The 25299-nt window shown below is 41.9% G+C and overlaps 1 protein-coding gene across 2 annotated transcripts in view; it reads right to left on the reverse strand.

The window, feature by feature from the left end:
- The window catches only part of DPY19L2 (dpy-19 like 2), a 71640-nt gene extending 48981 nt beyond the window's left edge, over positions 1 to 22659 (reverse strand). For both annotated transcript variants that reach the window (XM_058678231.1, XM_058678230.1), the window contains exons 1-6: positions 22117 to 22659; positions 18087 to 18111; positions 17004 to 17091; positions 15471 to 15608; positions 6094 to 6214; positions 4774 to 4867 (exon numbers count right to left, since the gene is read on the reverse strand). In XM_058678231.1, the coding sequence (XP_058534214.1) occupies positions 4774 to 4867; positions 6094 to 6214; positions 15471 to 15608; positions 17004 to 17091; positions 18087 to 18111; positions 22117 to 22510 (860 nt within the window). In that variant the 5' untranslated portion in view covers positions 22511 to 22659. The remainder of the gene's footprint in view (positions 1 to 4773; positions 4868 to 6093; positions 6215 to 15470; positions 15609 to 17003; positions 17092 to 18086; positions 18112 to 22116) is intronic.
- Between the last annotated feature and the right edge of the window lie 2640 nt (positions 22660 to 25299).

Below are 25299 nucleotides of genomic sequence, written 5' to 3' on the forward strand. Positions count from 1 at the left end.
TTGCTGCCGCCACCTTCCTTCATACTCTTTTCACGTCTCACCTATACAGCCCACCATATTCACTGCACAGAGGACAGATTCCCTCCCTGCGCCATACATCACTGTATCCCCACAGTCACAGCTTGAAGCTAATCAGGATTAAAGAAATGAATGAAAACTGAGTTCTTTTAAAAATACAAGCAGGAGAAAGCTAATGAGAAACGACTTACTGTTGATGGATTTTCACTAGAGAAATTCAAAGGATGTATTTCAAAAAGAGGAAATTAGAAATTGAAAGGAGGAAGTACGAGAAACTTGGTTATACCTAATTAACCTTTTGATTAGAATCTAATAAATGTCTTTGAAATTTCAGAACGCTGTAACTAAGTTAGAGAGACTATCACTTCTCGGTTGCCCTTCCACGGGGGGAAAAAAACAAAAATAATTCTCATCTTAAAAAGGCTTAGTCATTGCTGTGTAGCATACCATTTTAAAAAATGGGAAACTAACAATACAAACTATTTTCAAAATTAAGACATGTAAGCCAATGAAAACAGCATCAAAGCAATCCTTTTCCTTTAAAACATTGAAACAAACTTCCATGTAATTTTGTATATATATCATATAGAAAAGCCCACAGATGTTCTGGTTTGCAACCACAAAGTTACCCAACAGAAAACGGTTGTATCCTGTCCTACTTGCCACCATCTCCTCCAAGAAAGCCACCATCCTGATTTCCGAGTTCTCAAATCTAACACAGGCACAAATTAGAATTTACTTTTAGCTGTTTTTCACCCTTCGTGGAAGCATGCAGTTTAGATTCTGTACTTGATTTCATACAAATTCTATTTTAAGATTACTTCACACTGATGTGTGTGGCTGTGGCCACTCATTCTCATTATTATACAAATGGTTCCTGACTCATGATTCGTACAGATGTTTGAACTATAGCTTTAAGCCTTTACAGCTATATGAAAGTGAGACACATTCCATGGAAGCCACACTCAGTTCTTTTCTTGGACAGGAGACACGCAACACAGTTCTCTCATGATGCTGAGTTAACTGTGCTATTGTGAGAGCAAGCATCTATATCACACAGTGTGCACATGGTGACATCTGAGCATTTGTGCATCCCATAATGTCTACAAAGATGCTCATTGGGATCCATGAGATATTCAACACTACAAAAAGTTTTGTTAGAGGATTTTGTGTCAGTGAAATAACATCTGCATGGATTTCTATCATGCTAAATAAACCTAGGCATACTCCTTTCTATTGGACACTTGTATTATTTCCAACTTGGAGCCATTACAAATAATGCTTTCAACTTACACATATTTCCTGTGTAAATGCACAAAACTTATATGGGAATGTATACGTTAAACTTGAATTGCTAAGTTAGAAGGTATCAAATTTCAACTTTACTAAATGCAAATCTTTTCCAAAATAGCCATAGTAGTATGTCCACCTGTGGTTGGATGAAAAATCCTTGATCAATCTATTCGATGTGAGATGGCATATCATTGTGGACTGAATCTGTTTTATTGGTAATAATTAGGGTGAGCTTTGTAAACTTTCTGTCTGTCCTCTGGAGTTAGAGATGTTGAGAAATGTGTGTTGATAAACACTTTGTCCTTTTCTTCCTACCAGGTTATTTATTCTGTCTTTCCAGCAGACTGAGGACTGTCTGCTTTTTTATTACCAGCACACCTATCACAATGCTCCTGGTCACAAAAGGCACTAGGAAAAATACTGTTCAATATCATGACAATTATAAATCGAATTTCCAAATCCTACAGTTCTATGCTTTTCATATATCTGCAGTTATGTGCTTTTCAAATTATTTTCTAATTTTTAAATTTAAATTTTATTTTTTATTAGAAAGGCAGATTTACAAAGAGAAGAGACAGAAAGATCTTCCATCCACTGGTTCACTCCCTAAATGGCCACAGCCGCCACTGCTGAGCTGATCCAAAACCAGGAGCTGTCTCTTCCTGGTCCTTTCACACAGGTGCAGGGTCCCAAGACCTTGGCCATCCTCCACCGCTTTCCCAGGCCACAAGCAGGGAGCTGGATCCGAAGTGGAGCAGCTGAGCCATTGCACTGGCCCCCAATTTTTTTTTATTCCATAATATCTTTCGAGGGATTTGAGAGTTCTCTTAGTCAAATTAATCAGATTTTTTTCCTTCATTGTTGAACTTATTGCATCTTAGGAGATTTTTAGTCCAAGTTACTGATAATATTCTTTTATATCATAAGTCAAACATTTATAATTTTGTCTGTAATATTTGAGTTGTAATTTACTTTGGATATACAGCTACAGTTTTTCTTCATTCCACAAACTCCCCAATTCTCCGTGCTATGCATGGACAAGTCCACCCCACCGATCTGCAATATCAGCTCTATCACACACTAAGTGGACATTCCTGTTTCTGGGCTTCAGCCTGTTCTAGGGGTGGATTTGGCAATCTAGTGGTGGATCTAGTGAAATCATCTTGCTGACAACAGCTTTACAAAACAACAGTAATTCAGAGAGCAAGGCCTCCTATCTTTTTCAAGAATGTCTTAATTGTGTCTGGTACTTTGCATTTCTGAGCAACAACAATATCAGTTTATAAAGTTCAACACAAAATGCATTGGGTTTTGATAAGCAGAGACAGAATCTGGAAATACATTTAGAGATAAACTGTCAGCTCCTAAAAACCAAGTCTTCCAACATACAAGCATGGCGTGCGTATCTGTCCAACAGTACAGAATTTCTAAAATGCTTTTCAACCAAGTTTTACAATTTATCCATAGAAGTCATATCTTTTGTCAGAATAATTTTTAGGAACTTCAAAATTTCAATGTTGTTCCAGATAACATCAGATCAGAATTTTATTTTCTGCTTGAGACTATGGGATAAAATGTGTAACCTTCCTGTATTAATTTTGGAGTCCAGAAAACAGTAACAATAGAAATTCATATCAAGTATTTTATCCATAGACCATTTTTATTTTCTTTATGTGTAATATAATTGTTGCAAACACCTATTTGTCGAATTTTCCTATCTTATTTATTTCCAGTTTTCCTTGATTTACTATATGCAACAGGATATAATCAGGTGCTGAATACATTCCTAACTTTCACTGATTCCATGTTAATCTTCCTACACTGAAAACTTCCCAAATAAGGGATATGGATTTAATGAAAAATCAATAAATGCTTCTTGGAAGATGAACTCTTTTAAATGTTGTGCAGTTCAACAATAATGTTGAGGGGCTAGAGCTCTGGCTCAGCCAGCTAAGCCTCCGCCTGCAGCACTAGCATCCAGTCACCTCTGACCCAGCTCCCTGTCCATGGTCTGGAAAAGCAGAGAGGATGGCCAAAGTCCTCGGGCCATGCAACCACACCGGAGGACCCAGTAGAAACTCCTGGTTCCTAGCTTCAGATTGGCTCAGCACTGGCTATTGTGGCCATTTAGGGTATAAAACTGTGGATGGAAGATTGTGTTCTCTGTATCCCCTTCTCTTTGTAAACTTCCCCTTCAAATAAAAGCAAGGTAAGTCTATTAGAAAAAAAAGCAAAAAGGGGCTGCAGCAGTAGCCTAGTGGCTACAGTCCTCACCTTGCATACGTTGGGATCCCATATGGGCGCCAGTTTGTGTCCTGACAGCCCTGCTTCCCAACCAGATCCCTACGTATGGCCTGGGAAAGGAGTAAAAAATGGCCCAAAGCCTTGGGAGCCTGCACCCACGTGGGAGACCTGGAAGAGGCTTCTGGCTTTACATCTGCTGAGTTCCAGCAGTTGTGGCTGCTTGGGGAGTGAATCAATGGACAGAAGATCTTCCCCTCTGTCTCTCCTCTTCTCTGTATATCTGACTTTCCAAATAAATATTTTTTTTCAAAAGTGAAAAGAGTATGCTGAAATAAATAAGGTTAAATTCTGATAGGAAAGAAAATTAAAAAAAGACCCCAAAACTAACAAAAATAGCTTAAACAGTATGGATGTTTATCAGCCAAGAAAAAAATTAAAATGAAGTTACTTTCAGCCTGGGTTTAGCAACACCAGAACTGTAAAAAGCTAGGTAACTCTACATGATTCTAGCCTCTGGACAAATGTTGCAGATTTGGGTACCAGACCCAAGCAAAAATGGGAAAAAACAAAAACAACAACTTTTTTTAATGCAGGAAAAAACAGAAGGGGCAACTGAATTTGTTTTTCGTTTTCCTTTTTTCTGAAAAAGTCACATGCTTGCCTGAGTGTAAGCAAAGCTGACTTCCTTCCACTTGTCGCTGGCAAAGCTAGCTCCTGCAGCTACCCCAGGAAGGAGGGAAGAGCGACAGCCAAACACATCCCTGCCTTTATTCACTTCCACTTGCCCTCTCGGACAGACACACCTGCTCCAGCTACACCTGTGCGCCTGGTACCAAGAACTGAGGATGGCAGACAGCAGTGTCTCTCTCAAGGGACACTCAGCTTCTTTCACACAGAATGTAAAAGCAGACTGCAGCTAATGCCAAGGAAGTCCTCTGATGTTTGCATCATCTTACATGTGAGCTGGAGGCATTTTCACGAAAATCTCTGCTAAGAAATCTCAAGGTTTTTGTTTTTAAATCCCCAAAGGTTTTTTTTTTTTTTTTTAAACGGGTGGGGAATTGCTTTTAACACATTATTTCAGGGACATCTCCTGAAAGAATGTTACGCTTCTGAAAAAATCAAATGTACAAATTTTCCTACTGATTAACATCATTGAACAAATATTAGCCAGTCTTCTTAAGCCCATTACACTATTTTTTAATTCACTAGTCTTACCTCAGGTATGCACCATATAAGAAGAACAATCCCATCATTAGTCCATTTAAAATAAAAATTACAGCAACGTAGAAGCAAGCAGGGTCTCCCAGCCCTTTGAAAAGACAGATAATTTAGCATTTAATGAACATGGGCTTAAATAATCCCCTGCTTTGCAATCAAGAGCTCAAGAACTTGCTGGAAGCATTTACTTTCCAGTTTGCTCTCTAATAGTAACATTATTATCCTTAATATAATTTAGTCACATACACACTTTATACTTTAAGAATTACTTTATACTTCCCCTAATGAAGTATCAGTATAATAATGCAATATTTTGTTAAGATTTCATATTAACTTAGGTGATACTATTTGCAGAATTACTTAATGAAGTTCCAGAGAAAAGCCACAAGATTATTTTTATCTTCTGCAAGGCCCCATAATGATTAAGATACAATCCCTGACCTCAAGGAGTAGCTTTTGTTTACATTAAATAAAAGTTATTCCAGGTCATTACCACGTATGGCTAAGTGGTAATATATGCATATTCAACATACAAGATTATTTCTGTGTAGCACTTACTATGTATTTTGTAATCATCTCAAAATTATCAAGAACAATTTATAAGTTTGCATAAATTTTTTTTTTTTTTTTTGCTTGAGAAAACAGAAGGTAGCAAATTCTAACTGGCCCAAGCCGAGAGCTGAAGTCTGGCCCTCCTGTTTCCTCCCATGTCTCTTACAACTCCATCCAGTCCGTCCCAACCGCCTCTTGTTTTATGTACCGTCAGTTTTCTTACTGCAGGCAGCCACTCGGCATCGCCATGCTGAGGCCTCCCAGGAACCTCACATCACACATGCACCGTGAAATGGAGAAATACAAACCTGCTCCTATCAAATGTGCTTCCCTCTCAGAACTCAATTAGCTAAATCCGAAACCAAGCAACATTATAGGACTTGTTACCCTGCTTTCTCTTGCACTAACCAATGATCAAGTTATGTCTACTTCACTTCCAAACTCCCTCCCTCAAGTCTACACATTTCCCAACTATCTGTGAGTGCTTGCAGACAGCCAAAGGTCTCCTACTTAACCTCACTTCCTTAGAGTCCTAAGCTGTCAACAGCCCTCTTAGGGTGCCAATTCCAGGATTGGGGGAAGCCCTACAGCTCACTGGGAACTCAATAAATATCACCTCTCTCTAGTCTAGTTGGGTTTCCATCCTCGTTTTAGATGGCTAAGTCATTTTCGTATTATGTTTTCCACTCTAATTTTTACCAAAAGAAGTATTACTGCCCCTCCAAATTCCTCTTATCAGTGCTATTTGAGATGATAAAAGATCACCTTCACAACTTTGAACTTCATTAAGAGGTTCTATCCTGGTGACATTCCAGCAGGTCTTAGCTTCTATCCCAAAAATATTCATTATTCCCATGAATATGCGATACCAGAAGGCCAAGATCACCTACAAAACATACAAACAAAAAGATAATGGAACGAAGTGTGTTCTCACATTAACAATTTTTCCCAAACATCTGATTGCTGTTGACATCATAAACTTAACAAATGTACTTACTAAATACACTAACTATGCAATTTTAAAATTGTATCTTGGAACAGGTACCTGGCTTAGCAATTAAGATGTTGTTTGGAACACCCATATTCCATACTGAAGTGCCTACATTCAAAACCGGCACTGCTCCTGGTCCAGTTTCCTGTTAATTGGGCACCCAGGGAGGCTGCATATAATGGTGCAAGTAGGTGCCCACATGCGATACCCAATTCAGTTCCTGGCTTCAGTATGCCCAGTTGCAGTGGTGTGTGAACAAGAGCATCCTCTGCCTTCAACTAAATAAGCTCAACAGAAAATGTTTCAAATATAATTATATAATACAACAATGCTTCAGAAAGTTCATAGGAAAGGTAATCTTATTCTGGCAAAAAAACCCATGAAGTCTATGCATATGATGGGCTTGTAAGAGTTCATTAAATATATAGTATTACAAACATGTATAGTTTTCATATAATACTTTTTCAGCAAAATAAACTTTTACAAATGTTTATTTGAAAGGCAGAGAGATGCAGAGAAGGGTAAATTGCATCTGCAGGTTCACTCCCCAAATGCCCACAATAGCCAGAGTCGGCAGGCTGAATCTAGCAAGCAAGAACACTGTTTGGGTCTCCTGTGTGGGTGCAGCAATCCAAGCACGTAAGCCATCACCTGCTGGCTTCCACTGGCATTAGGAGGAAGGAGGAGTGAAGTGGGAGAGTAGACAGGACTGAAACAGGTGTTCTGATGTGGGCTGAGGGTGTTCCAAGCGGAAGCTTGATCTGCAGCACCGCAGCATCAGCCCCTGCACTTACCAACTAATTCCATTCTCCCACAAACTTCTGACATTCCTACACTTAAATACTTCCTGTACTTAAATACAACTAATACAATAAGCACATATAGAGTACACATGTGCTACATGCATTACACACGGCATATAATAAATTCTAATATAAATAGTAACTGCAAAATCTAATATAAAATTATTAAAATGATTAACAAAAAAATGATCAATTTACAGAAACATTTCACAACATTTCATTTAGGTCCCTGAACTTCTGATGGCAAATACAGTTTTTTAAAATTATTTATTTGAAAGGCAGAGTTAGAGAGTCTTCAAGATGTTTAATCCACTGGCTCCCTCCTGAGTGGGTTGCAGCGGTCAGTATGGGACCAAGCCAAGCCACGCGCTTCACCTGAATCTTCCCACACTGGGGGCAGGGGCCCACCCTGGCGATTGGCAAGGAGCTGGATCAGAGTGGAGCAGCTGGAACATGAGCCACTGCCCACGTGGACTGCCGTCACAGGTGGTGGCTTTACCTGCTATGCCATGACACCAGCACCTGAATTTACTTCTTCATAAAATAAAATATATTCTTCAAAAAGCTGGAATAAGATGTGCAATAGCTCCTGTGTCCATTAAACTTTGAAAGAGATTTAATTTTAACAGTCTTCCAAACCTATAACCCATTTCTTAAAGTTCAAAGCCAAGAAGATAAATAGAAAAAAATTACTACAAAAATTGCTTATGCCTGACAGAATTTTTATTTATTTAGTTAGTTTTTTACAAATAACTAACGTGATGGAGGGCTCGCTGGAAGCAGTAGCATAGCTGGCTAATGCTCTGCGTAAACCGCCGGCATTTCATGAGTGCCAGTTTATCTCCCAGTTGCTCCACTTGTGCTCCAGCTCCCTGCTTGCAGCCTGGGGAAGCTGCAGAGGATGGCCCAGGGCCTTGGAACCCTGGACCCGTGTGGGAGACCCGAAGAGGCTTCTGGCTCCCGGCTCCCGCCTGGCCCAGTCCCAGCCATGTGAGTGAACCAGTGACAGAAGACCTCTGTCTTCCCTTCTGTCCCTGCAGCTCTACCTTCCCAACAACAACAAAATCTTAAAAAAAAAAAAAAACTATACAAAAATGTGAAATAACTGAGGAAAAACTTGAGAATTGAAAAACAAACACCTAAACATAACCACTTTTAATATTTTGTTCATCATCCTCCAAGTCACCTCCCCAGGCCCATAAAACACGGAGAATTAGTCAATATTATGTCATGAGTTTCTATTATAGATGTTAATATATGTATTAATAGTGTAAATCTTTTCACATAAATAAAAGTATAGATTTATTATCATCACTTTATTCTATAAAATTGACCCTCTGCTAAGATTTGCAATGGTTCTTCTTGAGAGTATGCACAGATTCACCGCATCAAATAGCTATGTGCCATCAAGAACCAAACTCAGGTCTGGGATGCAGCTTGACAGAGCAGGTAAAGCACAGCTTTGAAGCCAGGACTGAACTCGAGCCCTGACTCTGCACGCAGTGGTCACTATGGGCTCCAGCAGTCCTTGAGCCTGTGCAGCCAGGTGGCCTCAGCTCCTGGGGGCGGGGGGCGTGCCTTAGGGCTCCCTTTGAAGAGGTGAATCAGCATGCTGTGGAAAGTGCTCACTGCATACAAGAAACACCATTCCAAAATACTGTTCAACATGTACCTCGTTAGTTTTAGTTAATCTCCTTGTGAACACAAATTGTATGAGTATACAATTCAACACTGAAGTGCTATCTAGGATTCACAATAAATCTACATCTTCTCAATGTTGCTTCTGTTCTTTGAGAGAGTAGACTAGAAAAAAACCTCCTCATTTCCTGCACTATCAACTGAGCCACATTACTCTGCTTTTTCATAACATCAAAGACACTGAAAAAATGTGCTAAATGTCTCAAATAATACACGTTCAAAGGTCTCCAAGACTACTCTCCAAGACTATACTAGAAACAAATCAACAAAACCTCAGAGCTTACTATATAACTGAAAGATCCAAAAATACCATCCCCCCAAAACACCCCAAACCACTGGAAAAGAGGGCTAGTGTAAGGTAACTCCTCAGAGTTAGAGTAAGTCACAGATACAGCAACAAGGGTTTTTGCCTCTGGGTTTTACATTACAATTACAGCATCATCAGGGCGTCAGGCTAACCAGAACAGCAGAGCCCCTCTGCACTCTAAGGCAACACACAGAAAGTGATGCAGAAATTGCTTCCTCCTCCGCAGGTCTGCACTAGACAGCTGTTACTACTATAAACCACATCCAAAAAGTGCAGACACTGACAGCAAAACCAAATTTTGGGAACCTCCCAGCAGCTGAAAATCAAACAACACAGTCCTGAACAGCCAGTGGGTCAAATAAGTCTTACAAGGAAATGGAAAATAACTTGATGAAAGAGAAGGAAAAAACACTTCATTAAAACAAATGCCTGCTTTTAGAAGATGGAGCACATACTCTTTTTCCTAACTACAAATAAGAACTCTCTGAATAATATATGAGTCAAGCAGAAGAAGATGCTGAAAGGTGGAGAAATGGCCGCCTTAGAACCCAAGGACAGCACAGTTCTAGGTTCCTGGGATCCTCTTTTTGCTCTATTTTCTCAGGGTTAGAGGCTGGCAAAACAGCAACTTCAATGGCACTGTTGTCTGTGAATGCATCCCTTCCGATGCAGGTCAAAACCTCCTGGGCAATGTTGACAATATTAAAGGGAGGGACTTGAGAAGGTAATTAGTTGGGGGGGAGGCAGGGAGGTTCCTCTCCTCCCCCTGAGGAGGAGATTAGGGCTCTTACAGAATCAGCTTCCGGCAATAGCCGGTTCCCCTGCGCCCACACCTCCACTACGTGAGGACACAGCCTCCTCACCCCTGTCTGCAGGATGCTGAACCAAGTTACCATCTTCGAGGGTAGCCCCCAGCAGACTAACCTTCTGCCAGGGCCTGGATCCTGGACTTCCCAGCCTGCAGGACTGTGGGAAATAAACTTCCGCTCTTTGTATTCAGTGTAGTCTCAGGTATTTCTTTCCAAAAATCAGTATCAAATAAGCGCAGTGTTGCTGTAACTACTAAAAAGTGAAAGGTGGAAGCAGCTTCACAACAGAGCAGAGGCTTGAAGTAAATGCTGGAAAAATCTGAGTCTACTGGAAACAGAATACTCAGGGTGATACTGGTGAGGACTACAGCAACAGGAAAGGTCCATTCTTCTTAGAGATTACCTCTTTGGGGAGGAGGACATAAAACAGCTTTGGCATCCTACGGGTCCCACCCAAAATAGGTCCTGATATTCCTCAGACTTCACTGAGGAATGCATCAGGAAAATGGGGGATAAATAACTTAAAAATTTTGTTATAAAGCTTCTTAACAACAAGAAGCACACACAGAAGTTCAAAGAATATGTTACATAGGAAATAGCAACACTAAAATAAAATCAAATAAACGACACAATGGAGCAAATTAAAAAGTCAGTGGAAAGCCTCAACATTAGAATGAAGGAGGCTGAAGAAAGAATCCCAGAATTGGAAGATATTTCTTACCACAATGGGATAAGAATCAAAAAGCTGGAAGGAGAGCTGGGTCAAGCTAAGAAAAATATTCAAGAAATAGGAGACACTATTAGAAGGCCAAATTTAAGAGTTATGGGAGTTCCAGAAGGTGCAGAAAGAGAAGCTGGGTTTAAAGATGTATTCAGTAACAAATGAAAACATCCAGGAAGGGTACAGAACTCACAACAGAGTATAACAAAAGTGATCTTCACCACAACACATGATAAATCAAACTCTTCACTCAAACATAAGGAAAAGACCCTTAAATGTGCACATGAAAAAAAAATCAAGTGACCCACAGGGGAACCCCAATCAAGCTCACAGCTGACCTTTCAGAGGAAACTCTACAGGCCAGATAACAGTGACGTATTCCAGATTCTAAAAGCAAAAAACTGTCAGCCAAGAACAACTTATCCAACAAAACTCTTTGACTTTGAAAATGAAATACAATTCTTACATGCCAAAAACAAAAAACTCAAAGAATATACCTCTTCCAGACCTACCCTACAAATGATATTTAAAGATATTCTCTTGATAAAGAAAAGGAATAGCATCTACCAAAACCAAAGGAAAATGTGGAGAATATCCCAGTAAAAGAGAAGACTAAATCAAGCAACATATAACCCATTGGTTAAATGACAGGACCAAATTACCACCTATTCATATTAACCTGAATGTGAATGGATTAAACTTATCAATCAAATGTCATAGACTGTGGACTGGATCAAAACACAAAATCCATTTTACCAATACATCTCACCAACAGAGATCAAAAGAATTTTGATGTTTTTATTTTCATTTCTTCTAAAGTTTCTTTTTTTCCTCACATGAAATTCTTCACTGACTCTTTGGTCACACAGTAGCATCATTTTCTTGATTTTCTTTTTCATTTCTTCAGCGACACATTAGTCACTCAGTAGCATGTTATTTAACTTTATGGCATTGTAAATTTCTATTTTTCTTCCTGTTGATTTTGCTTTGTGGCTTTTCATTTAAGGGGATGTACAGTATTGTACAATAGAGACTATCCTATCCAAGTGTGAGAGGATACAATGCAGTATGCATCTCTACTTCCACATGAAACTGGTAGATACATCTTGACAATAGGATACTATACTGTCTGCCGCTACCCATGCCCACATGTCAGGGTACACTTAAATAGCAGAATGATGGATGCATGACTGTTTATGCAGAAGTATACTATTGAAATTATAGGGGAAATTGGACAGGAGAGGGTTGGGGTAAGGGAAATTGTAGAGCTTATGGAACTGTATCACAAAATTTTAAAAAATGGAAAAAATCAAAGAAAAATGAATATCTCATTTACCTATCTGAAGCTAATATTTCACTGATACAAAACCAAAAAAGAAACTACAGATTAATATTTCTTGTGACTATAAATTATGAAGAAACCTAACAAAATAATTAGCAATATATAAAAAATTTATGACATGATAAATGGAGTTGTATTCTGAGGACACAGATTACATTGAAAATTCAAATACTAATCAATGCAATCCATGAAAAACCACAAGATCACATCAACTGGTATAGGAAATGTATTTAAAAATTTAGTAACCATGGGCTTGGTGCACTATCTCAACTGGTTAATCCTCCAAATTCAAGTTCCAGGATCCCATATGGGTGCCAGTTTGTGTCCCAGCTACTCTGCTTCCAATCCGGGTCCTTCCTTGTGTCATGGGAAAGTAGAGCAGGATGGCCCAAAGCCTTGTGACCCTGTGCCCACAAGGGAGACCTGGAAGAAGCTCCTGGCTTCGGATTGGCTCAGCTCCAGCCGCTGCGGCCACTTATGGAGTGAGCCAGCACACAGATCTTTCTGTCTCTCCTCTCTGTAAATCTGCCTTTCCAATAAAAATAAATAAATTAATTTAAAAAATGTTTTACAAACAAAAAGGCCCTTCCTTAAAAGATGAAGGCAAGGGCCCGGCGGCGTGGCCTAGCGGCTAAAGTCCTTGCCTTGAAAGCCCCGGGATCCCATATGGGCGCAGGTTCTAATCCCGGCAGCTCCACTTCCCATCCAGCTCCCTGCTTGTGGCCTGAGAAAGCAGTCGAGGACGGCCCAAAGCTTTGGGACACTGCATCCGCGTGGGAGACCTGGAGGAGGTTCCTGGTTCCCGGCATCGGATCGGCACAGCACCGGCCCGTTGCGGCTCACTTGGAGAGTGAATCATTAGATGGAAGATCTTCCTCTCTGTCTCTCCTCCTCTCTGTATATCTGGCTTTCCAATAATAAAAATCTTTAAAAAAAAAAGATGAAGACAAGCTAAAGACTGGGAATGTATATTTGCAAAGCACTGATTTGACAAAAGCAGCATCTAGAAGATATCAAGAACAAACAATTCACATAGGATATTAATAAAAGACATGAAGACAGAATTCATTATACCCAGACTGCAAGTGTAACAGTTGCTCAACATCAGTAATCATTAGGGAAATCAAATTCAAACCTCAGTGAGATGTCACTCCACACACATAACAATAAACAGACGTTACCACCCGCAAATAAGACTGCAAAGAAACCTAATTTTGGTTTTTGTTCAAGTTCTATCTATTGACTACCTTGTACTTGTTACAAAGAAATATAGGCTGGCTTCATTCACTCAACAAATGCTATACTGAATCAACCCTATTCCGAACAAGATTTTGTGAATAAATTCAGAAGCCAATCCTAATAATTTTATAGAAATATAATCCTGAAACAGAAAAATGAAGTTGGAGAACCATCTCATTTCAAGACTTACTATTAAGCTAGAATAATTAAGACAACGTAGTACTTATATAAATATAGACATACAAATGAACAGAACCCAAAATTGATACACACATAATATGGTTAGTCAATTCCCAATAAGCATGCCAAGGCAATTCAGTGCTATAGTTGAGCAGATAAAAACTTTTTGGCGTTATAAAAATGTTTTATAACTTAGTTACAGGGATGACTATAAAATTATCAAATTTCAAAGAACTATGTAATCAAAATGAATGTACTAGTATGGAATTTAAGTTATACCTCAACATGGTTGATTAAAGACAGAAATTAGCCTAACTACGAAAAAAAGTACGTTCAGCAAGTATTTATCTTACAAACCAACCAATGAAAAACTACCAAATAAGAGAAAGAATTATTCAGGATGGATAGAAGAAATTTAAGTTTCCATTGCACATGAAAATAAGTTCAGCCCAGAAATAATGAGAAAAGCACAAATTAAAACAAGCAGGGCCCGGCGGCGTGGCCTAGCGGCTAAAGTCCTCACCTTGAACTCCACGGGATCCCATATGGGCGCAGGTTCTAATCCCGGCAGCTCCACTTCCCATCCAGCTCCCTGCTTGTGGCCTGGGAAAGCAGTCGAGGATAGCCCAAAGCCTTGGGACCCTGCACCCGCGTGGGAGACCTGGAAGAGGTTCCAGGTTCCCGGCTTCGGATCGGCGCGCACCGGCCATTGTGGTCATTTGGGGAGTGAATCACTGGATGGAAGATCTTCCTCTCTGTCTCTCCTCCTCTCTGTATATCTGACTTTGTAATAAAAATAAATCTTAAAAAAAAAAACCCAAGCATATCTCTTGCGCTTAAAAGAGCAGAAATCCTAAGGTTTAATGAATGAAAACATAAGGATGTGAGAAGTGGCTTTACCAACACAACTGTGTGGACTGCTACATTTACTTCAGAAGTAACATCTAGATGGCAACATCTAGTATAGTTAACCAGTACATTCTATAACAGGACAACCTCAATTCTAGGTACACAGCCTAGAAAAAAATCCTGTACATTCAGAGGAAACAGATAAAAGAGTGTACATTTTAGAATTGTTTGTAGTAGAAAATTGGAAAACCCATAAATCAGGAATGCACAAATTCTGGAATTCATACAACAGATAATATAAAGATGTTTGTATGTATATAGGTACCCATGCTTAGAGCACAAAGTATGTTTAGGAAAATGTATAATGACGTATTTCATTCAGTATGAGAACATTTACGTGTATTTAGAAAAACAAAACACACCAACCTTCACATGGCTAGGACTAAATGACTATATACATCAAACTTATCAACAGTGGTTACACGAAGGGGAAAGGAGACACCGCTGGAAAGCCGAAGAAAGGTGACTATATTTACAGTGTTCAAATTATTTAGAAAGATCTAAAGCAAAACCTATAAAAAATTACATTTCTCTAATCTATAAGGTCTATCACACAACATCTGAATATTCTCTAATTTTCTATGATATTAAAGTTCAAACTCAAAATAATTTTTAAAACTAAAATTATGGAGTAACGTAAGACTCAAAGCAGTATATATCATGAAATCAAATTTAGTGTGTATCTTGAATGCACAAATTGAATTTACTAATATTTCAGTTATTTTTCATTCCTACAATCTGGCTAAGCATTGGAAGACATTCACAGATTTCTGGTTATGTGACTAAGTAAAGGTCACTTTGATACTGGAACTGTACTGCCACTTTTGGGTTCATCACTTCCGCTGTGCCTTCCTGTGGCCATCAGCCTGCCAGCAACGCTCAAGCTCCCAGACCACCCTCCCTCGCATCCCCTGTGCTAACTCCCATAATTTTTTCCCATGTGACACTATTTTTGCAGTAAGGTTTGTCCACTGAAATCCTGTGAGCACATGTGCTGGAGTTCTATGAAAACAACTTCTGACACTCCTAGCAAGTATAAGGACACATGCACTCAGAAAAACTAAGACTCCCACATAGCTAGGCTTCGTTAAAATGATAAACAGGATCACTGTGCAAGCAGCACCGTCTCTCACTGTCACTCACCTCGGGGTAAAGATGGAAGCGCTTCACCGTGTTGATTACAAGGGGATATTCAGTGAGCCTGTCATTCATGATCATCCACAGCCCTTCCAAAAAGGAAGGGGCCTCAATAATGGTCTTGAAGTAGGAATAATAAAGACCCTTTTAAAAAAGGCACAAATTATTGTCAATGTAAGTAAAAATTAAAGCATTTTTTATAACTCCTTTTAGGACATTTTTTCTAAAAGAAAAAATCAGTAATAAGACTTTCTAATTAGTCCTTGCATTCTTTGACAATCAAAACAGTATGTATTTTTGGGTTATTGCCATGGTATTCAGTCAACTTTCCTGTAAGTTTAAACGTTTTCAAACAAGAGTCAAAGGGATGACCAAACGCTTTAATGAGCTTTTTAAAATGGCCTTAACATATATCTAACCTATTTTAATTTTTACTTAACTTATCATTAGCAAGGAGGGCTTCCCGTTTGCACTCAACTTTGTAAGCAGAAAACTGCTTCTCTTTCCCATGCTCTTGGGGAACAGCATACAATGGGCCTGTGTCTCACGAGGAGCACTCACGAGGAGCGCGAGGCTTCCAGCCTGCTGCAGAGCTCACCCAGCGGCTCCACAGTGTGTTAGGGAGGGCAAGCAGCCTCTGCGGCCCATGCAGGCAGTGCACTGCGAAGGGATAAACCGCCAGGTCCCCGTCCAGGACATAAACGATCCACTTCATTAGGCTTAGGTGGTGAACTGAAATTCAAGGAAACTTAAGAATCATGTTGTTTTCCTTGTCAATTTTCTGCTTTCCCTTAAAAATCTTAGAGCAAATAAGGAATCATAGTTTATAACACTCTCTAAAAATAAAAACATTAATCATAATTTTCAACTCTACAGTCATTCCTGCCTTATTTTCTGATAGATCAGGTAATATAAGTAGGTACTAAACTGAAGAGTTTAGCTGATTCAGAAAGGTCACTTTCTTCATGGTTCTAATTGGTAAAATATGAGTTCACAAAAGGACTTCATTTCTGCTTGGGATGACATTAATACAATTCAACAATGAAAGGATATCTAATATGCCAAAAGTCTATAAGGAAATATTAAATCTGCAAACAAGTTTTTATTAACAACAGTTATTTTTTTGTCCCAAGCTTCATGCTGTGTACTCCAAATCGCTACCTCACTTCACTGTCTCAAAAATGCCACGAGGTTGGTATTATTTCTATTAACAAATGAGGACTCACTAGTCCTCAGTCACCTGTCACCAAACCTACACACTGCCAGCGCTGTGCTCGGCATTTAAACACAGTTTAGATCCCTTTGGGGGAAGTAATACCTTTAAAATATTCAAATACCACTATACAAAGTTGTAAAGATCAGTAGAGAAGAAAATCGGAAATGAGAAGCAGGTGAAGTGTCCCAGAACAGGCGAACCAGAAACAGGAAGCGGAAACAGTGCCATCAAGCAAAAGTTTACTTTAGCTCTGAATAAATTTATGCCTTACAGCCTTACTATTCTTAGACCACAAATAAACTCATTAGAAGAAAGAATCTAACCATTTCAGTGCGAAAAGTCATCTCTCGTTCCAAAGATGAGAGGTGAGAAAAATGACGGTCATTTTCAAAAAGTGTTACTAAATGTATCCTAGGGAAAAAAAGAAAGAGCATATTATAATAAGTATGGCTTCAAAAGTAGTACTAAAATAGCCAAGCTACTGATAAGTACGGAAACCTTAAAAAGGAAAGACTTACTAAACATTGAGGTAATTTTAAAATCTGCTTAGTAGCCTTTGTAAGTATTCACAATCCAGCACAGCACAAATTTCAAATCCCTGAGTTCATCGGTTCTTACCTTTACTGTACACCTAAATCCCGATCTCTCCACCACTTACCTTCTTCCTACCCTTGCACTGACATCAGAACAAAGTCTGTTTGCTTTATGGCTTTCACAAGGGATTCTAAATCTATTTGGCAAACAACTTAGTGACAATTGAAAAGCATTCAGAACATAATTGTAAATAAGGTTACTTTAGACTTCGGCAGCTTTTCAATAGCCACAGTAGCTCAGATGGAACTGATTCTCGCAGCAGCCTTCCATCAAAACCTCCCTGCAGACTTGACAGTCACAGGGGCACTGTCCCGACAGGACACGGGGGCGGATCACACAGCTCCCCAGGCTGAGAAGTCCCTCAACTAGAGCAGGGATCAAATACCCCAGAGGGAAAACACTAACATTTTACATGATTCTGACAACTTGTTTAAAGTCAGGTGCCTGTGCCCACCCACTGAAAGGCTCATTGAAACCTCGTCTCTGAACTCGGTCATAACACACACTAAATACAACGGATGAAGCAATTTAGATAAAATGAACAGATAAAATACCAGAAAAAATCTAGACATATAAGGAAACTTAGTGGTGAATTCTTTGGTAGAGCAAAAAATAGTTTAACATGCAAATTACTCTTCTCACGCATCTGTTCAGCCGAAGCTGCTTCGCGTAGGAGGGCTGTAAGAGGAATGGGACACGCTCTACCAGGGCAAGCCGAGCCTCCATACGCACCGCCCCAAGTTTTACAACAGACAACCAGGGATGGTAACTTTCAGTCCAAACGTCTATTTCAAAGTGAAAGAAAATCTTACCAGTGTAAAAGTCCCACAAAGGCAGCTGGAAAAAAATTAAAGAAAGTCATTAAAAGCTGCGTTACCACAAAATACCTTTAAGACAAGTACTTCGAATTCGGCTGCACTCAGAGCAGGTGGCCAGCTGCTTCTGTCCATCGGAGACCGGCCCAGAGCAGCGGGGCATCCCGCAAGCCGTGCCTCGTGTTCACGCAGGGGTCACTCGGGACGTGTGAGGGAATGGCCACCGTCGGCACGGCTGTGCTTTGCACTTTTCACTACCCTCCTTGTCTCCTTTTCTATTCCCTGACACAATTTCAGTGAATCAGCAAGGTTCTTTCAGAAAAGACCAGACAGCAGCAGCCACCCTCGACCACCCTCGACCACCCTCGACCACCCTTGGCCACCCTTGGCCACCCCCGACCACCCCCGACCACCCTCGGCCACCCCCGACCACCCTTGGCCACCCCCGACCACCCTTGGCCACCCTTGGCCACCCCCGACCACCCCCGGCCACCCCCGGCCACCCTCGACCACCCCCGACCACCCTCGGCCACCCTCGGCCACCCCCGACCACCCCCGACCACCCTCGACCACCCCCGACCACCCTCGGCCACCCTTGGCCACCCCCGACCACCCCCGACCACCCTCGACCACCCCCGACCACCCTTGGCCACCCTTGGCCACCCTCGACCACCCTCGGCCACCCCCAACCACCCCCGACCACCCTTGGCCACCCCAGACCGCCGGCCTGGGACGCACACCACGAGGCTGCACTAGGTAGAGGATTGGGTACTGAGTGCTAAGTACTGGGCGCGCCAAGGAGCCACAGGTTGCTCACTTCCACGGGTAACAGGGAGATGGGGAAGAACAACCTCTAACTCCACAAATCCCGCCACCTTTCTTGACTTCATGCTCTCTAGATGGTCCTCTGTTTAATTTCCAAAGTTAACCCATTTTCATTTCTTGCGTAGTTACACTATTTTCTTGGAGGAATGGATTTACCGAGCTATTCCAGAAGTCTTGTTGACTCTCTGGGGTTTTATAATGATATGCATCACTGCCCCGAACACACTTGTCAAGTTACCTTGCAACATTAACTCCCTGAAAAAATTTAAAGGTATCTTACTTATCAAAATGAATCAAATAAATTCAATAAAAAATTTAAAAAGTTCAATCCTGCCTCTCTCGCCCTTTTCCCATATTACTAACCACCTTCCTTTGGACCAGGTGGGTAAGTTTTGGCCTACTTTGTGTTTCTGTATTATCGGTTAGGTAAAAATAGTTCACAACTTTTTTTTTCTTTTCTTTTTTACAAACGTATAAAGATGAAGACGCAACAGGCATGGCATGTGGCCTAAGCATCCTGACATTCTTCCTCCAGGGGCCTATCTCCACCTGCTACTCTGACATCCCAGGTGAGCACTGGTTAAGTTCTGGCTGCTCCCTGCCAAAGTGCATGGGAGGCAGAGGAGGACAGCCCAAGTTCTTGGTCCCTGTAGCCACATGGAAGACCCCGAAGAAGCTCCTGGTTTCAGACTTGCTCAGCTTTGGCTGCAGTGGCCATTTGGGGAGTGGACCGGTGGCTGCAAGCTTTGTCTTTCCTCTTTTTCTACCTCTGTCGTTCAAATAAAAACAAATTTTTAAAAAGTTACTCCCTGACTCTTTATAGAAAAAATTATATATATATATTCATATATAAATTCTTCCTGTTTGATCTACTCTGAACCACTCTGACTAAACTTTATACCTTCATCTTCAATGTGAAGCAGAGGCCCCTCTGACAAAGCATTAGTAATGTTAGGACATGCAGAGGCTATCCCCCAGGCAGAAACAGATCATACTTAAAGAAAGACTGACTACGCTATCAAATCCACCTCCTTTCCAACAGTGCCCCAAACTCCCTGGAGGAAATGATGCGGCACCACAGGGCCAACACTGAGTGAATGCAGTGCCTACCTCAGCCCTCCAAGCTGTGATGGACAGCAGGGCCCCTGGACTCCTGCCTCCTGTCCCCACCTCACCCTGAAGGTGACCCAGCCTCACACCTTACTAAAACAAAGACCGCTGGATACCAGCACTCCCAACTGCACATCAGCACTTCTCTAAGCACGGTCCTGAGTTTTAAACCTCACCTTTTCTATTCTCCACCATCTCAAGGGAGAAACCATCTGCTGTTTCCACAGTCAGCACCTCCAATGTGTGTCTGTCTCTACTCCTCTCAAAACACCACAATTGCTCCACCAATCCCCTCTCCTGGAGCCTGCTCTTCCAAGCTCTCTCGCCAATTCTTTCCTTGAGCTTTTCCTTTTTTGAGATTAGAACATTTGCTGTGGTCCAACCCCTCCCACTCAGTGACAAGATTTCCAACAACCCCTAGTTTCCTAGGACTCTTTGACGTGGACTATGATATTTTAATTATGACCATCAGTGATTTTCTTCATTGTTATACTTTAACAGTTTTAACCCATTCGTTCCAATTCTTGGATTTTGGTTCCCTCTCATTTTCCGTCACAGCAACCCTCCGAGTTAATTCCCTCAGCCCATTTTCCTTTTCTTCTTGTTAACTCAGTCGAAAACTTTCCCCCACGTATCTTTGCGTTGCACACTTTTCTCTCCTCACCTTGGGACCCCTGGCAGCGTAACGCAATTTTAAAGAGTTCCAGTTGTCACCTCTACCCAGGAATTCCCTAGTCTGTACTATTCCTTCCTGAGCTTTCTGCCTAACCCCTCGCCCACTGTCTCCACCTGTCCACCCTGTCTCTACCACTCAGCTCACCTGTCCTCCCGACTCCTGCTTTTGCTACCCTTACTGCAGTCGCCACTGCCTGCACTCCACAGACAAGTTTCCAATTAGTCCTTCTGCTCCCTTCGAAATTCATGCCCCGTTCATTATGCACACTGAATTAATCTCTTAGAAGCGCACTGACGCCAGCAGCTCAACTCAGGTCTCCCATGTGAGTGGCAGAAATGCTATTCCTCGAGAGGACGCTGCCTGGCTCCCACTGTGCAACTTGATCGCATTCAGAAATGTGCAGGAAGCAGTCGGTGCCTCCCTACGGGAGGAAGCTGGATGCCTTACACCTGGTCTTGGCCAACTCTTCACCTTAGCTCCTACTTCCTTTTGGTTCCCTTCCTTCCAGGCTAATCCTGCCTTCAGGTTTTCTTACTCCCACGTGATTCTAGCAGCCTATCAGCTGTTACTAAACAGTAACTTTCTATCACAATCTGAATAGCACCTTCTTCTGAGTATCAGGTTCTGCTGACCCAGGACTAGGCTGCTTGAAATAGAGTTTATTGAGACAGCACCAACTCTGGTTCCCAGGTAAGGCTACAGAAGATCAGGGGAGAAAAAATGGGAAAGGAAAACATTACAAGTGCTTAAGGAACAAAACTTCCAAATTTTAGGCACTGTTAACTCCACGGCGACATCTTGAAGTTAAGTGGGTACCAGAGCACAACAGCACAGGAGTGCTTCAAGAAATTCCTGAGAAAATGGCATTCAACAATGTTTTTGATGCAAAATAGTTTTGACATCTATTTATAATTTGAACACACTTTCTTGGAACTTTTGGAAACTCCTCTATGCATGCCTTTCAAAAAAAATTTTTTTTACACCCAGACTAGACGCATCTCTTAGTTCTGCTGTCCCAGGACTTCCTGACCATCCTCCGTACACTATCTATTAATCTTTTGATGTTAACAGGTGTTCATTTCTATTTTAGACAGGTGTTACTAATTTTCATTGACGCCTATTTTTAAAAATCACAACTTTGTTTTTATTTAAGGTGCGGAGAATCATTATGTTTGACCCCCAAGATTTCGCCACTGTTACCAACTCATCATTGGCTGCCGTGGTTCTGAAAAAATACCACTCCATGACATGGGGATCACTACTTGGTCCCCAAACCTTGCAAAGGAAGAACCAAGGGGGGCTGGGACTTGCAGCGATCCTCCAGGGAAGCGGTCTCATGCCGCCAGACTCACGCCAAGTACCTGCGGGTCCCAGCTCCGGCCGCCTGCTCCCCGCGCCCGTGCCCGCTCCGCTCACCTATGCTGAGGGTGGTCTTGTTCGAGAACCGACGCGTCTGTAATACCAGCACCTTTTCTCGGAGTAGCTCCAGGAAGCACTGCAGGAACTGGAAGCGGCCGAGGAGAAGGGACCTGGCGACCGCCTCCAGTTGCAGGCAGTTGGGCGCCTTCAGATTTCGAGTCCTCCGCGGCGAGTACTCCCGGGAGCCCCCGGGCAGGTTCCCGCAGCCTACGGGCGGAGGCTGAGGAGGCTGTGGAGGCGGCTCGGGCTCTTCCACCGCCTTCTTCGTCCCCTCCTCCATCTCGGGCTCCCCGGCTCCCGTGGCCCGGCGCCGCCGCTTGGACTGCACCGGCCGGGACTGAGACGGTTCTGCAGCCGCTTCCCTGAGCTTATTCCTCGTCTGCCTGACCATTTTCTCATAGTCCCTCTGCGGGGGGTGGGGAGCTGGGTCACTATCTGGCGCGGGCCCAGCGACGCCCCGGCGAGGTCCGGAGCGGCCTGGCTCGCCCCTCTGCCTCAACGACTCGTCTCCGCCGCCGTTGCCGGCCGCCGGTTGCCAAGGTCACGGCGAGAGGCGGGGCGGGAGGGGGCGTGCGCGTGCGCCTTACCACCCGGCACGCGCGCTCCACGTGCGTCCTCGCCTGCGCGGCCTCCGGGCGCTGCAGCACGTGCGCCACCCGGAGTGCACGCCCATGGCTGCCGCACCTGTGCCATGGGATGCGCATCGCTGCCGCACCTGTGCCTTGGGGGTGCGCATCGCTTTGGTACCTGTCCATTGGGGGTGCGCATCGCTTCGGCACCTGTCTATTGGAGTGCGCCTTGCCGCCTCACCTGTGGCTTGGGGGTGCGCCTCGCTCCGGCTCCCGCGTGCGGTAGGGTGGGGGCGATTGCCTTGCCCCAGCTACACCTGTGGCCCTATCACGTTCCTGCAACATCCCCCACTCAGCGACGCTCGGAGCTTCCACAAGTCAGAGCCAATTACATGTTAACCCCCTCACCCCCGTTTGCTCGTTAAGCACTTTGTAAAATTGCCTCAATGCCGCTCAGGTGCGGTCCACAATGTGACACTCGTCAGCACCCTTTACTCACGGTGAAGCCTTTCTCATATATTGCACTATTTCAGCTCGTCACTTACTTGTCATAAGTTTTCTTCAAGGATCACGTCGACATTTGCCGCTCTACTTTGGTTCTTAAAATATTTTATAATTTACTTACTATTTGACAATTAGAAAATCAAGGATCAGGGCGATGGGAATTTGTCCTAATTTTAACAGATAATAAATTCTGTCCAACGCTGAGGGTAAAATAACATACCTTGGAGTGATTGATTCAAACATATTAATGCATGAACATGGAAATTCAAAATAAAATGCATTTTAATGAGTATTTGAATGTGGGAGCAATGCATAGAATGCAGTCATTATGATTCCCATTCTGGTTTGTTTTATTCTGAAGTTTCTACTTGCCTTTTGAACAGCCCGTGTTGTGGAGGGATAAAATGCATTCTTACCTATGGTATAACACTTTAGGGTAAAAATCTGGTGTGTGTTTTTTTAACATAGCATTTAAAGACTAGTCTTACAAGATAGTTCATTGTACTATTATTTATATCTGTGGAAGAATTAGTTTCATCATCAAACATGAAATTGCAGATTCTTCATGCAGTGATGCGTTAAAGCTGCGAAAGTCATTTCGAGTGACTAATGATATAGGAGCATGATCTTGATGTTAAAGGGAGAAAAGAAGGGAGAGATTTGTCTGCTGGCTCACTCTCCAGGTGGCCACAACAGCCAAGGCTGAACCAGGTCATCGCCAGGAGGCAGGAGCTTCATCCAGGTCCCCCAGGTGGGTGCAGCAGCCCAGGCAACTGCACCACCTTCCACTGCTTCCCCAGGCCATAAGCAGGGAGCTGGGTTAGAAGTGGGGCTGGATTAGAAGTGCCAGGACTCCAACTGGCAGCCATGGGGATGCTGGTACTGCCGGTGGCAGCTCTAGGCAGTATGCCACGGTGCTGGCCCCTCTCATGAATTCTTTGATATCAAGTAATGTGTAAGCTTTATTACTGAGCAGTAACTGAGACACAGTTGTCTAAGTCATCAATCATACATGCTATTAAGGGGAGGAGGAGATCGGTGTATGAGAGGGATATTGCGGCATTTGGTTTATTCATAGCTGAATAACATCATGAATATTATCTTTAATAACATCTCTGGCTGCTGTCACTTATTTTTGACCACATCATGTTGAACTACCTTTCAGCTACATGTTAAGAACAGCCACTTAAGCTAGTATTCCCTGATACTTATTCTATGATGAATTGACAATCAAAATGGCACATTAGATATAAACAACATAATCTCCTATTCTCTTTGAAATGAAGATGCATAATTATTCAACAAAATATTTTTGTTACATACAGATGTTTCATCCAGTCATATATATTTAAAATCTGTCCATTTCCCTTTATCTTTTAAGCAAACTTCAGCTGGTTAATTTTTAAATAAAAAAAATGCAATTGAACTACATAACCAGCAGATGGCAATGATGATCTATATGCTAGAATTTTTTGTTTTAGTTTTTAAATTTAAACAAAAAAAATCACTGTTCCTGTAATAAAACTGTCTACTAAATATTATATGTAGGAAAATTCCAAATGCAGCACATTAAAATAAATGCATATTTCTTAAGCAAAATACTAAGATATTCATCATGATCAACATTTAATTTCCAAAATAACAGTAACAATGCTTTACTTGATTCATACATTTGCTATCAGAGTTAAACATTTCAACTTTGTATGAATACACAGGTATAAATTTAAGCAAACAGCTGGAGTTACTTTATGTCTAGATTGGTCATGTGGACCAGCTCAGGTAGAAGGAATTCAGCAAATATGACTTTGAAGATGCTCTAAACTTTTCCACCCATCATGTGGCAATTAAAAATACTAATTTCTCTCCAGCTGGCGCTCTTTTGGTGAGTCGTAATGTGTGGTATTTCACAGTTCCTGGCAAGCTGAGGTCTTTCCATCTTCCTCAGTAGAAACTGCATTGCCATTGACTAGTTCCCTCCAGTCCTGCAGGATTGGTATTTTCCATGACGGTGGCAACATTCTTAGGTTCTCAAAATTGTGTTAACTACCATTAAATCACATCTCAAATCTTTCAGGGGAGATTTCACTTAGTAATTTCATTCATTTCA

The sequence above is a fragment of the Ochotona princeps genome, chromosome 20, assembly GCF_030435755.1.
Source record: "Ochotona princeps isolate mOchPri1 chromosome 20, mOchPri1.hap1, whole genome shotgun sequence".
Classification (NCBI taxonomy): domain Eukaryota; kingdom Metazoa; phylum Chordata; class Mammalia; order Lagomorpha; family Ochotonidae; genus Ochotona; species Ochotona princeps.